The 13,112-nt window shown below is 67.1% G+C and overlaps 3 protein-coding genes across 4 annotated transcripts in view; 1 reads left to right on the plus strand and 2 right to left on the minus strand.

Moving 5' to 3' along the window:
- CHLRE_04g216902v5 (uncharacterized protein) overlaps window positions 1-2,550 on the minus strand; it is a 7,111-nt gene extending 4,561 nt beyond the window's left edge. For both annotated transcript variants that reach the window (XM_043061715.1, XM_043061716.1), the window contains exons 1-5: window positions 2,209-2,550; window positions 1,979-2,064; window positions 1,718-1,849; window positions 1,306-1,398; window positions 484-540 (exon numbers count right to left, since the gene is read on the minus strand). In XM_043061715.1, the coding sequence (XP_042924974.1) occupies window positions 484-540; window positions 1,306-1,398; window positions 1,718-1,849; window positions 1,979-2,064; window positions 2,209-2,254 (414 nt within the window). In that variant the 5' untranslated portion in view covers window positions 2,255-2,550. The remainder of the gene's footprint in view (window positions 1-483; window positions 541-1,305; window positions 1,399-1,717; window positions 1,850-1,978; window positions 2,065-2,208) is intronic.
- Window positions 2,551-2,697: 147 nt separating this feature from the next.
- On the plus strand, window positions 2,698-8,573 carry CHLRE_04g216950v5 (uncharacterized protein). The gene is made up of 10 exons (XM_043061717.1): window positions 2,698-3,190; window positions 3,845-3,903; window positions 4,475-4,531; window positions 4,883-4,941; window positions 5,473-5,613; window positions 5,870-5,985; window positions 6,378-6,416; window positions 6,868-6,930; window positions 7,284-7,409; window positions 7,757-8,573. The coding sequence occupies exons 1-10, from the start codon at window positions 2,789-2,791 to the stop codon at window positions 7,817-7,819; spliced, it is 1,125 nt and encodes a 374-aa protein (XP_042924975.1). The 5' UTR covers window positions 2,698-2,788; the 3' UTR covers window positions 7,820-8,573.
- A 1,034-nt stretch (window positions 8,574-9,607) lies between these two features.
- On the minus strand, window positions 9,608-13,095 carry CHLRE_04g216976v5 (uncharacterized protein). The gene is made up of 4 exons (XM_043061718.1): window positions 13,001-13,095; window positions 11,830-12,113; window positions 11,319-11,460; window positions 9,608-10,941 (listed from the first exon to the last, which is right to left on the minus strand). The coding sequence occupies exons 1-4, from the start codon at window positions 13,004-13,006 to the stop codon at window positions 10,693-10,695; spliced, it is 681 nt and encodes a 226-aa protein (XP_042924976.1). The 5' UTR covers window positions 13,007-13,095; the 3' UTR covers window positions 9,608-10,692.
- Window positions 13,096-13,112: the final 17 nt, after the last annotated feature.

Here is a 13,112-nt window from a genome sequence, read left to right on the forward strand (position 1 = left end):
AGCTCGCCACCCGCTGCTGCTCGCTGCTGTCGCCCTTGGTGCGGGTACGGCTCCACACCCCAGCTCAACACCCCAGCTCCACACCCCAGCTCCACACCCAGCTCCACACCCCAGCTCCACACCCCAGCTCCACACCCCAGCTCCACACCCCAGCTCCACACCCCAGCTCAACACCCCAGCTCCACACCCCAGCTCCACACCCCAGCTCCACACCCCAGCTCCACACCCCAGCTCCACACCCCAGCTCAACACCCCAGCGGGTATGCCACGCCAGTCCGTGTTTGGCAGCTCCCCCCTTCCCGCAATCGCCATGCCCCCCCTTCCCCTCATTGCCACGACCCTTCCCCCTCCCCGCCGCTGTACGGCTCCTCCCCCCCTGGCGCTGGACCAGTGGACGCCGATTGTCATCGGTAAACGCACCCCTACGGCTGCTGTCTACTTCGCAACACATCTCTGTGCCAGTAAACAATGCCCCGCACTCACCACGTTCTTGTGCCCCTCGAGCGTGAAGACCTCCTCGCCCGTGAAGGTGTTCCACACCTGAGCGGCGCGGGCGGGTGGCGGACACACACATGAGCACTGAGGGGCGAGGGAGCAGGCACGCGTCAGACACGCACCGGCGCACGCACACCAGTCGCGCTGTCGCCGGGCGCGCCGTTACAAGCAGCGGCCACACACCCGCACCCGCACTCACACCCGCAAGACCCAGCCCACTGCTGCTGCTCCTGCCGCCACCAGGCCACCCCACGGCCGCCGCCGCCGCCCGGCCGGACTGGCCCACCAGCCAGCACTGGCGGCGGCCAGCTGCGCCCTACGCGGCCCACTGCAGTGCGGCGCTCCGTTGCCGCTTGCGCCACGCCCGCACGGCGCGACCTGGAGAGTGGCACGGCACGGCTCGGCCGCCTGCCGCCGCCCTGCCCGCCGGCCCTGCTCGTGTTGCTGCCGCTGCTGCTGCTACCCGCCGGGTCCGTGTGCGAGGTGCAGAGCTGGTCGTCCTGAGTGCAGCGTGCTGGGTGCGGCGTGCCTGTTGTCTTCACGGCCTGCAGGAGGTTGCCGCTGCTCCCCACCTGCTCCCCACCTGCCTCTGGTGTCAGCATCAGTCGCTGCTCTCCCTCCCGCCGCACCACTGTTCACAACGCCACTAACCCCAACTCTCCCACCCCCATTCCCCTTCTCGCTTCGGCCCCTCCCCGCTGGAGCCTCCCTGCCACGTGGCCCGCCCACCCCCGGCTGCCCCCTCGAACTGGGGATTCATGGGCCACGCCTTCCGCGGGCAGCTCCCGGACCGCCCGCCTGGCGCCCCACCTTGCAGGTTCGGTCGTAGGAGCCGGTGATGAAGCGGTCGCCGCTCTTGTTGAAGGCGCAGTTGGTCAGGGGCAGGATGTGCGCGCGCAGCACCTGGGGGGGAGGCAAGGAGGGGAGGTAAGGAGGGAGGTAGGGAGGGGGGAGGGAGGTAAGGGGGCCGCGGAGGTAGGGCACGGCGTGTGGCGTGTGGCTTCCGGTGGCGGCGGCGGTAAGCCGTGACACTAAGGCCCCGGACCTGTAACTTGCACACATGCCCCTTACCCGGTGCCCGGCTGGTCAACGGGTGGTCAACGGCTAGAGTGCTGGACCCAGCCGCGCGTGGCGTGGCGTGGCCGTGGCCCCCACGTACCCCACGCCACGCAACCCCGCACCGCCGCCCCCCCTCCTTGTCCCCCCCAGCCTCCCGCCCCACCTTGAACAGCGTGAAGCTGTGGTGCTGCTGCTCCAGCATCTTGTCGATCAGCCTGTGTATGAGCTGACGCAGCGCTGGCCGCCGGTTCTCGCTGATGAGCGGCTCCTGACGGATGATTTGCGAGAGCAACACCTGCGACCGAGATGAAAACGCGCTGAGCGGTGCATGCTGCATCCTGACCACTCGACAGCCCCCGCCCGCTGCCCTCCCGCCTGCAGCGTTATGCTACTCGTCCCTGCCAGCCAATGCGCATGTGCCCACCTCCACATCGACGTCCGGCGTCAGGTCCAGCAGGTCGATCGGCTTCTGCTTCATTACCCCATCCCGCTCATATTGCAGGATGATTCCTGCATAGCAAGGAGACGAGGCGGCGCGGGTGCTGCAGGCTTCGCACTAGCGCGCAAGGACGCACCGAAGACTTCTCGAAGCCCGGCACGGTGCCGCGGCTGCACACCCGCGTGTATGCATGCGCGATACGCATATATACGTACCCGGAGGGTAGTAGCGGAGCAAGAACTTTCTGAGTTTTGCAGCCATTTTCAGGAATCTGCTCGCGCCCGCGACTCCGAGCTTCCAGCAGCCACCTCAATCACGATCGCGCCCCTATTACTAGACACAAAACAGGCAGCCGGCCGGTTGCTGCCTCTGCAGCCGAGCGGACAAATGGACAGTGAGCGAGCGAAAGGGCCTGGGCCGTCTTTGTGTTTTTAACGCTATATATAAGACACCAGACCCCGTCTGGTCGAGCGGGAACGAAGGTAGGTGCTGTCGCGACGAAAAGGCTCTGCAGTCAGAGTCCTGGAGAAGCAGAGCCTCCTGCTGCTTTAGCTAGTTAGGTAATGTATGCGATTTATAGCTATGTACCATTACACACATATGTTTTTGCAGTCTTCTGATCGGGCACTGCACTTTCAATGAGCTGCACACCGGCCGAAAGACCCGGAGCGCGGCCGCATTCGCCTGGTACATTGCACTAGATAACTAATTAATTGCGACTCACCGACTAGCCATGCAAACGGACTGACTGCTAAGCTGACTGGACTCTGCAAGCGTTGCTGAACCCGCCTGAAAATGCAAGTTGCCCACCGGCAAACCGCCGGATCATGCCTTCGGTCTCGCTCAGCTACTTCGGGGCGGCGGGCGGTGCCCGTGGCGTCCCAGCGTCCCTCGTCGGCGCGACCGGGCCCATTGTGCAAGGCAGCCGAGCAGCTGGTTGGAGTGGGTAGCAGTGTTCCCGAGACCTTTTTGACGAATGATGACTTGGCTAAGCTCGTGGACACGAACGACGAATGGATCGTGACGCGCACCGGCATCAAGAAGAGGCATGTGTTGGGCAAGGGCGAAACGCTCGTGCAGCACGCGGTTATTTCCTCGAAGCGCGCACTGGAGATGGCGGGTGTGGACGCCAAGGACGTAGATCTTGTGCTTTTTGCCACCTCGTCACCGGACGACGTCTTCGGCAGCGCTTGCCAGGTGCGGGGCGATGCCGCTCGATGGGGCGCGACGCTCGCCAGGCCCCCGCCATGCGCGAGTTTGGGCATGTCAGGGCTGCCACTAGACACGCGTATCTTTCTCCAAACGCCATTCCCAATTCGCACGGTGCGCGGTCCCGCGCGAGCGGTGACACACCGTTGACGCGCGGTGGTTGGGGTTGCCGGCTGCCTGCGGGAAGCTGGCCAACGGCACACCGCCTGCGCAGGGCCCGGTGTATAACGTTATGCTTGGAGCGAGGAGGGTGCAAGGGGTGCACACGTTTGTATGCGGTTGCAGACTGCATTACTGGGCTCAGGTCTAGGACGGTCTGGGCACACCCGGCGTGAGGGCGTTGCTCCGGTCATGCGGGTTCCGCCCTCCACACGTACACGCCCCAGCGCGGCGGCCGCGTCTAGCGGCGGGTAACCCCTCGGGTACGGGCCTGGTACACATGCAAGTACACACACTTGCGCACGGCACAACGCACAGACATCGGCCACCATAGGACCGTATACAGCAGGTCGGCTGGTAACGCCTGCCAGGTTTTAGTCTGGCACCCCCCTTACACATATACAGTTCTGCGTGTTTTCTTCCCTTGTGCTCTCCATAACATCACACATGCTCACGCACATGCCCACTCCCACGCCCACACAGGTCCAGGCGGCCGTGGGCGCCTCCAAGGCGGTGGCCTTCGACCTCACAGCCGCGTGCAGGTGCGAGGCGTGTGCGGGGTGTGTGTGGGGCGTGCGTGTGTGTGTGTGGCGGGGGGGTAGCCATCCATGGGGGGGCGTGTGTGTGGGGGGGCGGTGTGTTGGGGAGGAGGGTGTGTGTGGGGGGGGCGTGTGGGGGGGGAGGGCGTGTGGTGGGGGGGCGTGTGTTTGAAACAGTAGGAACATGGGCGGGGGCGTGTGCGTGTGTGGTTACGTGTGGCGTGTTCATATGGCGATTGGGAGCCGGCCGGGACGGCGGTGGGTTGGGGTTCGCAAGGTGGGGCCGACACGCACTGTCGCCAGTCGGGAGGGGGCCGCCCGGGGCGGCGCATCCCCATCGGCCGGGGCAGGGTGGCGGGTGGTGTTGGCCTTGTGCCTGCTCCTGTGCGCACCTCCCTCATCCCCGCGCACTGATGCACGCGCGGGCTGCATACATGTACATGTACTGCTGAATCACCCCACCTCACCGCCTCCCTGCCTCACCTCGCCCCACCCGCGCCTCGGCCTTCTCCCTTGGCTCGTTTTGGTTTAGTTTGGGCTGGTACTTACAAACCCCCCGTCCACACCCTCGCAGCGGCTTCGTGCTGGCCATGGTGACGGCGTCGCAGTACATCCGGGCGGGCACGTTCAAGTGAGAGACGCCGGGGGTGGGGAGGAGGGGGGTCCAAGGGAGGGAGCGGACATGGGGTAAAGGGAGACGCAGGAGCGGAGATGGGGTGGGGGGAGAGCGAGGGCATGTGTCGGGTTTTGAGGCAGGATGAAAGGAGCGGGGCCGGCGGGGTGGAGGGCGGGCGTGTCAGGTCGACCTGGCATGCTGCTGTGCCTAACCCATCCACTGCACCTCCACCTCCACCTCCCTCTGCGCCTGCTCTACCTGTCGCCCCAACCTGCCCTCACACTGCTCACGGCACTGCCCTAACGCTCCCCCCTCCTCGCGCTGCTGCTCCCCTCTCCCCCCTCCCGCCCTGTGGGCCCTCTGCAGGACGGTGCTGGTGGTGGGCGGCGACGCCCTGTCGCGCTTCGTGGACTGGCGCGACCGGGGTGAGCGGCGGGGGCAGCTGCGGGGGGGGGGGCACCTGGGGGGGGGGAGCTTTGGAGCTGGCGGACTGGGGGCGGGCTGGATGTGGGGGTTGAGGTTTGTTTCCACCATCCATCGCGAAAACAAAACAAAAGAGGTTTGGGCGGCTGTGGGTGGGGCTGGAGGCGTGGGCGGGGCGGCGGGGGGAGGTTGGGCGTGTGGGCAGGATAGGGACCGGGGCGGGGTGGGTGGGGCGCCGGCTGCGGAAGGGCCGGGCGTGGTGACACAGGGCGTATCGCGTGGCGTGCAGGCGGAGGTGGGGGAGGTGTGGGGCCACTGGAGGTGGGGGGGGGGGGACATTGGGATGAAGCGGTGGCAGGCGGGCGGGTGAGATGGATTTTGCGGCCGCAAACCCCCTGCTGACCCGGCGGCGCCCCATCCCCGGTGCTCCACCTGGCCTGTCACTCATCCCGCGCCCGCACCCTCGCCTGTCCACTGCCTCACCGCACCCACGCACCCCCTCACTTCTCTCCACACCCGCTCCCCCACTGCAGGGACGTGCATCCTGTTCGGCGACGGCTGCGGCGCTGTCCTCATGCGGGCCAACCCCGACCCCGCCGCCCCGCCCGCCATACTCGGCATGGACATGGGCAGCGACGGCGCCGGCCACAAACACCTGCACTGCATGTTCTCAGGTGCGGGCACGGCTGGGGGGGGGGCGGTGGTTGAGAGGGCGGGTGGCTGGGGGCGTGGGTGGGTGGCTGAGAGGGTGGGCGGGTTGCTGACGGGGTTAGTTCATTCCCATCCCAAAATAAACCATGGGTGGGTGGCTGGACGGGTTTCCTGGGCTGCTGGGTATGATTGGAAGCAGCTGTAATCGTACCCCTCTCTACTCCACGCTACTCACTGCTTCGAGCCCTTCCCGCCCCGCTGTGTGGCTGTGTCGCCCAGGTGGCGGCCTGAAGCCGCACGGCGAGGGAGAGGGGCCCTCCTCGCACGCCTCCTACGCCAACATCCACATGGCCGGGCAGGACGTGTTCAAGTTCGCCGTGCGCACCGTGCCGGCGGTGAGCCGGGGAAAAGGGTAGGGTAAAGCGTGTCAAAACACACACGGTCGTGGTGGGCAGAGGGCGGCCGGGCAGGACGTGTTCGAGGCCGCCGTGGACACCGTGCCGTCGGTGAAGGGGAGCAGGTTTGCCCAGGGTTGAAAGGGGCAGCGCGGGGGAAAGCCGAAGAAAGCGGGGGAACGGGGATCAGAGAGAATGGGCGATGGAGGGGGGTGGCGGCGTGTCAAATACACGCACGATGGTGGTGCTCGATGCTGGCGGCGGGAGCCCGGGCTCGCCATGCGGCGGATGGGCCGCGCGGACGCCGCCTGGGGCCGGGCTCCCCCGTGCCAGACAGCCCCACCGTCACACTGGTTTGCAACCGCGCCTTTCCCTCGCGCCCTCCTGTGCAGGTCATTGACAGCGCGCTAGCCAACGCCAATTTGCCCAAGGTGCGTGCGGCGCCGTGGGGGCGGGGAACTGGGGCTGGGAGGGGGAGCCGTTCATGTGGAGAACGGAGTGATCAAATAGCGGGGGCATAGTTTCGTCCGATCCCAAAGAAAATCAAGACCACAACCAGCCCACAGAACGCGGGGGTGGCGGGGGCGGGGGCCTGAGGCTGCCTCATGGGGCGAGGAGTAGGGCTCTCCTAGCCGGGGCGCCGTGGGGAGACGTGCCTGACAGCGTGGCTCTCGGTGCCGCGGCCAGCCCGCGTTGCTAACTCCATGTGCCGCGTACCGTCGGTCATCGGTACGCGCAACACCACACCTGCTGCCTACTTCGCTACACTTCTCTGTACAATCCTTGCAACCCCATGTGCCGCCACCGCACACCTGCCGCCGCCGCTGTACACCTGCACACCCGCACACCCGCCTCCTCCTCCTCCTGTCTCCGCCCCCGCAGGAGTCTGTGGACTGGCTGGTGATGCACCAGGCCAACCAGCGCATCCTGGACGCCGCGGCGCAGGTGGGCGGGGCGGGGGCAGGGAGGAGGAGGGGGAAGTGGAGAGGAGGAAGAGGGGGAGGAGGAGGAGGAGGAGGAGGAGGCGGGGGAGTAGGAGGGGGAGGGGGAGGAGGAGGAGGCGGGGGCGGGAGGAGGCGGGGCGTGTGTGATATGCCGGGGGTCAGGGGCATGTGGGTTGGGAGTGCAGCTGCTCTCCTCCAATTGCTTGGGTCAGTTCCTCCCGTATTGGGGTGGCCTCACGGCCCCTTGTGCCTCCTCCCTGGCAACCACACCCACACCCACCCTTCCTGGCACCCCCGGATCACCCCCTCGCACCCCCGCCCCCTGCCCCCTGCTCCACCCGCCTCCCCGCACAGCGCCTGGGCCTGCCCTCGGAGCGGGTGGTGTCCAACCTGGCCAGCTACGGCAACACCAGCGCCGCCTCCATTCCCCTGGCGCTGGACGAGGCGGTGCGGGGCGGCCGCATCCAGCCCGGAGACAAGGTGGGCGGGAGGGGGAGGGGGGAGTGCGAGGGAGAGGGAGAGGGAGAGGGAGAGGGAGAGGGAGAGGGAGAGGGAGAGGGAGAGGGAGAGGGAGAGGGAGAGGGAGAGGGAGAGGGAGCGGGAGAGGGAGAGGGGGAAGCAGGGAGGGGGAGGGGGAGCGGGTGAGAGGGAGGAAAGGGGCTGGTATAGTCATCTTGGAGTCTCAAAGTCACCTGGACCCAGAACCCGACCAGCCAGCCCATGCCGGTAGCCCATGTTCCCACTGCTCTAACATCGCAACCCCCCACTTAACTAATCATGAATGTAAACCCCCCCCTCACCACCACCACCACCACCACCACCCGCAGCTGGCCATGGCTGGCTTCGGCGCCGGGCTCACGTGGGCGGGCGCCATCGTGCGCTGGGGCTGATGGGCTGATGGGCTGAGGGCTGTTGAGCAGGCAGCAGAGGAGCAGGCGGCAGAGGAGCCGCAGGCTGGTAGCAGCAGCGGGCAGCGGATGGCTTGGAGCAGCGCGGTGGATTGGAGCCTGGAGTGTTGGCGGGAGAGGATGGCCGTGCATCCAGGGATGGGGAAGGCCTGAGGGGCTGAGGAGCAGGTGGGTAGCTGCTGAGTGTGCGGCCCGGAGGGGGCGGCGGCAGCACCTGCACAGGCGGCAGCGGACAGAGCTGCAGAGCGCTGATGACCGGCGAGCGAGTCGGCAGGCGGCCGGAGCGACGGGACGGTGGAGCCAGGGACGCGCTGAGCCACGGAGCCACGGACGCATGGAGCTTGTGGGGTGGGGCCTCGCAGCCCGGGCCGCTTGGCACCACTGGTGCAACTCGGTACAACTTAAAGCGTCGGCAAGCGTTGACACTTTAGAGGCGCGTGTGGGCTTTTAGGCGCTTCGTGCCACAACAAGGGACGCTGGGCGCTGAGGCGGGATGCGGCAGAAAGGTGTGAACGTTGTGTTTGTTGTGCGCCGGGAAACGTTTTGGTGTGAGTGTTTGTGCCATGGTGAGTTTCCAATATTCGGATTTCGGGGTGACGTGTTCGCGTGCCTGTTCGCGTGCCGCTGGTGGTGGTTAGGTGGTGGGGCGCAGTGTGTGTGCAGGCCACCTGACTCGAGTCAGGAAATACTGTTGCGCCCGCAGCAGCCGCAGAGACGATTGTAACAGGAAAGGACAAAGCTGACCAGAGATCACTCCCCGTGGGCATGGTCAAGTCAATCAGGCGACGGTGGGATGTTGCGTCATGCGGTATCCGGGCGAGGAACATGCCCGAACATAGGGCTGCGCGCCATGTGTCGAGAGGGTTCGGGTTAAGGCAGCTTTCCCCCGGGCTTCTTAGGTACATGCACCATCCTCGAGCACAGGGCTGCAGTGCTGCCTGACAGCCTGAGCACAGGCGGGCTCCTCCGGGGGCTTGCTGCTGCGCTGCTGCGGGTGCAGGAGCGGCGCAGGCGGCGCGACGACGACGACGGCAGCGGCAGCAGTCAGCTGTTGGTATGGACGGACAGGCGGGTAGACCCGTAGTACGTTGGCTACCGTTCTATTTGCAGTCTGGGAGGCCTCAAGGGGCCCACAGCAGCGTCGCACACACAGCAGCAGCCCTCCCCAGGCATGCCTGCTGGGGGCTAGCTACGGGGCGCCACCCCTCAACTCGCGAGTCCCTTCCACCTTCCACCTCCTTGAGGAGACCTTGTTGCTGCTCCATAAGGATGTGATGGCTCGGCGTCTTCGGGTGCTGGGACTGTCCCCTCTGTAACATCCGCATCCATAAGGATGCGGATTACAATTGAAGGGACAGCCCGACAAGCGGGGGCACGCTGCTCCATAAGGCAGAACTAATGCGTACGTAGTAGACCAGAGCGGAAGGCGGAGTGGGCTTCAGGCGGCGGAGCAGCAGGCACCGTCGGCGGCGCCGGTCCCAGGCCCTCACGGACCCCAGCCGCTGAGGCCACTGCAGGCGCAGCCGGCCAGCTACTGGCCGGGAGCACCCGGAACCGCACAGTGTAGTGCTCGACTTGGCCTTCACGGCTCTACGTCATCCGCCCCCGCTGAACTCCTAGCAACTCATCAAGGGCATCGCGGGAGGCTGCCGTGCATCAGTGCATGGCCCATGACCTCCTGCTGCTGCATCACCTCCTCCTGTTGTGTGTGGGTACAAGGTGGCGCACTCGACGTGCTTTCCTGTCCTCAAAGGAACCGAGCCCCGAGCCGGGGGGGGGGCCTTACAATGCCCGCTGGCTTCCTCGGCTTCGCATTGTTAGTCTTCAAGCATCTCATCCGGGCTGGTGAAGGGAAGAGCGCGCCGCCCCTGTTGGCCTGTTGGACTGGTGGAGTGGGGGGAGACCCACACCGGCAGCACCACACCGGCACACAACCTGCAAAGCGAGCAAGCAGAACACCAGGGACCACCGCACAAGCCACCGAAACCCAAGGGCACCCCTCCGGGGCAAAGCAAGGGCAGACCGGGGGCCCCCAAAAAGGCGAAGCAACCACCAAACTCACATAACAGAGCACGACAAACAAAAGAAGGAGAAGCACGGACACCCAGCACCAAGCCTAAACCACCGCGAGAACGGGAAACCACTGCAGGTACACACGCTTACCCCCGCACCACAACACTGCAAACCGGGCCCTGGGTCCCAAGCAGGCCAGGGAACACAGGCAGCAGCTACCCGACCGCCACGCCCGCACGCTGAATCAAGCGGCCGCGCAATCCGACCCAGCAACAAAGCAGTCCAAAGCGACTACACGGCAACCACTGCAGGCGCACGACCACGCGCAGTCACACCCGCTCCCACCCGCAGCAAACCGGGGCACGGGCCCCACGCAAACCGGGGCACACGGGCAGCAGCCAACTGACCTCCACAACAAAGCAGACCAGCTACCGCACAGGAACAACTGCCGGCGCACGATCAAGCGCACGCACGAACACGCCACCAAACCAGGACAGCACACTAGGAAAGCCCCGCCCAGAGCGCCCGCGCACCAACTCCGCATCCGCGCGCGCCGCGACCTCTAGCAGCTGCGGCATCAGGCCCCGAGGGCACACGGGAGGGCCACCGTCTGCCACCCATTCCCGCTCCCAGGCGCGGACGTCCCCACGGAGGGACCTCAGGATCAGAGCGCGCCCAGTGCCACGACAGCACACCGCGAACTGATCACTCGCATCCCACAGTACCTGTTGCAGGACCGCCTCAAAGGTAGTGCCGGGGCTGGGGGCCTCATCGTGGTCAGCCAGCAAAGCCACGACGTCCGCCGCAGGATGGTCCCGTAGTCGCACTCGCCACCAACCATTTCAGGGTCCGGGCCCACGCCCGCCGCCCCAGCACCACCGCCGGGCTCGCCGCCACCACCGCCAGACGGGCCTCCTGCAGCTGCTCGCACGCCCAGCAGCGCCGCCGTCCGCTCCAGCCACCGAAGGCGACGGCCGCCGCCCAGCCGGCGGCATTAGGAAGCCAGCCCGCAGGCCAGAGCCCACGGCCGCGATGGCGCGGGTGTCCGCGCGCTTGGCGGCAGGGGCCTCATCATCGAGACCACCGGCTTCCTGAGGGCCACACCGCCCCAAAGCCGACCGAGGATTCACCAGCATGGCGGCAGGCCCGCCGGCGCCGCCAGGAGGTGGTGAAGTGGTGGCGCCCCCCGGGAGCGGCGGTGGCGGCGGCAGCGGCGGCGGCAGTGGAACGGGCGGTGCTGGCGGAAGCGGCGGCGGCGGTGGGAGCGCAGGCGGCACGGCCGCCGCCGGCAGTGGCATGGGTAGCGCCGGCGCCACGGCTGCCTTCCGCCGGCCTCGTTGAGCCTCGTCGGAGCGCGCTGATGTCGGGGGAGGCGAAGACGGGCGCCCCTCCGTCCTGCGGCAGCGGTGCTGGCACGGGCGCGGGCGCCGGCTCCACCTCGTCCATGTCGGCCGGCCCCGCCACGCACCCAGGCCGCCGCGCCAATGCCCGCGCGCGGAGTGCCGGACCGCGCCACCGCATGTACCCGGACCGCCATCGCCTGCGGGCCGGGGCGGCCGCGCGCCACGCGAGCACAGCAGGCTGGCGCGCGACGAGCGGGCGCCAGGCAGCTGCGCACACCAGTGCAGTGCCGTGCTGGCACAACCAGCTGTCCGATGGCACCTGAAGTCGCAGATGCCAGCCGCCGTCGCAGCCATTTCAAAGCAGCATCTGAGGCGCATTATTGTCGGCTTTGCGTCACACCTCGCAGCACTGCGCTTCTGGCGTCCAGCACACCGAGGAGCCAACTAAACGGTGAGGCAGCCATCAGTATCGGGTACGCGCGATACGCCTCGGCCAGCCGGCCGTCGCGCGCCACCAGAGCCAGCCACGCCCCCAAGCGGCCCAGCAGACCGCACACGCCGCACCTCGAATGGCTGCACAAACCCAGTCGACTGCCCGGCGGGCTGGCACTGGAAGACGACGTAGCTACCCCTCACCAAAGGCACCACTGGGCCGGGCGGGCGCGGGCCCGCCGCTCCCAGCCCCAGGCGGCACGCGCGATGGCATCGGCGGCTGCGGCCCAGACAGGGGGCGGCGGCAGCTGCTGTCTCGGCGGTGGCTGCTGCAGCTGCTGCTGCTGCTGCTGCTGCTGCTGCTGCTGCGGCTGCTGCTGCTGCTGCGGCTGCTGCTGCTGCTGCCGCTGCAGCTGCTTCGGCCGTTGCGGCTGGTGTGACTGCGGCGGCGACTGCGGCTGCTGCGGCTGCTGCGGCTGCTGCGGCTGCTGCGGCACCGGCAAGGGGGATGGAGAGGGCAGAGGAGGCCCACGAGCAGTGAAGACTATCGACGTGCGTTGCGGAACTAATGCGTACGTAGTAGACCAGAGCGGAAGGCGGAGTGGGCTTCAGGCGGCGGAGCAGCAGGCACCGTCGGCGCCGGTCCCAGGCCCTCACGGACCCCAGCCGCTGAGGCCACTGCAGCCGCAGCCGGCCAGCTACTGGCCGGGAGCACCCGGAACCGCACAGTGTAGTGCTCGACTTGGCCTTCACGGCTCTACGTCATCCGCCCCCGCTGAACTCCTGGCAACTCAAGGGCATCGCTGGAGGCTGCCGTGCATCAGTGCATGGCCCATGGCCTCCTGCTGCATCACCTCCTCCTGTTGTGTGTGGCTACAAGGTGGCGCACACGACGTGCTGCTTTCCTGTCCTTCTAACTAACCTAGGCCCGAGCCGGGGGGGGGCCTTACAATGCCCGCTGGCTTCCTCGGCTTCGCATTGTTAGTCTTCAAGCATCTCATCCGGGCTGGTGAAGGGAAGCGTGCGCCGCCCCTTTTGGCATGTTGGACTGGTGGAGTGGGGGCAGACCTGGCTGGGCAGACTACACAGTGCAAACGCACTGCCGGCGCAGGGTAGATGTGAGCGGGCCCCCGTTCCTGGGCCCAGGCGAGGCCGTCCCTGTGATGGCTGGGGGGGGGGGGCCTTCAGGGGCCTTCGCGGGCCCAGCAAGGGCCGTGTCAGCTTTCGGCGGCCTGCTACTCGGGAACGCCACGCCCTCCTTCCAGCTTGCAGCTGCAGTCGACAGGCGCGGCTTCCTTGCGTATGCGCATTCGCCGAGGTACGGGAGAGGGGAGGGGAGTTGTCAAGTAAGGAAGCACGTTGGACGTGTACGCGCCAGCATACCCTAAGCACGCCACGGGCATTGAGCACGGCAAAGGCACGTTTTAGCAGCATTGAACGATGCGCATATCTGCGTGCCTATGCCTCGCCAGAAACTCGAGGCTGAC

This window comes from Chlamydomonas reinhardtii, chromosome 4 (genome assembly GCF_000002595.2).
Source record: "Chlamydomonas reinhardtii strain CC-503 cw92 mt+ chromosome 4, whole genome shotgun sequence".
Lineage (NCBI taxonomy): Eukaryota > Viridiplantae > Chlorophyta > Chlorophyceae > Chlamydomonadales > Chlamydomonadaceae > Chlamydomonas > Chlamydomonas reinhardtii.

Bases quoted from the DNA above. Each gene is read 5' to 3' on its own strand.
- CHLRE_04g216950v5 (XM_043061717.1), top strand. From the start codon at position 2,789: ATGCAAGTTGCCCACCGGCAAACCGCCGGATCATGCCTTCGGTCTCGC. The intron at 3,191-3,844 runs GTGCGGGGCGAT...ACGCCCACACAG, and splicing joins TCTTCGGCAGCGCTTGCCAG to GTCCAGGCGGCCGTGGGCGC. The intron at 6,417-6,867 runs GTGCGTGCGGCG...CCGCCCCCGCAG, and splicing joins CCAACGCCAATTTGCCCAAG to GAGTCTGTGGACTGGCTGGT.
- CHLRE_04g216976v5 (XM_043061718.1), bottom strand. The intron at 11,461-11,829 runs GTGAGGGGTAGC...TGGTGTGCGCAG, and splicing joins CCGGCCCAGTGGTGCCTTTG to CTGCCTGGCGCCCGCTCGTC. The intron at 10,942-11,318 runs GTGCGTGGCGGG...TGTGGCCCTCAG, and splicing joins GCATTGGCGCGGCGGCCTGG to GAAGCCGGTGGTCTCGATGA.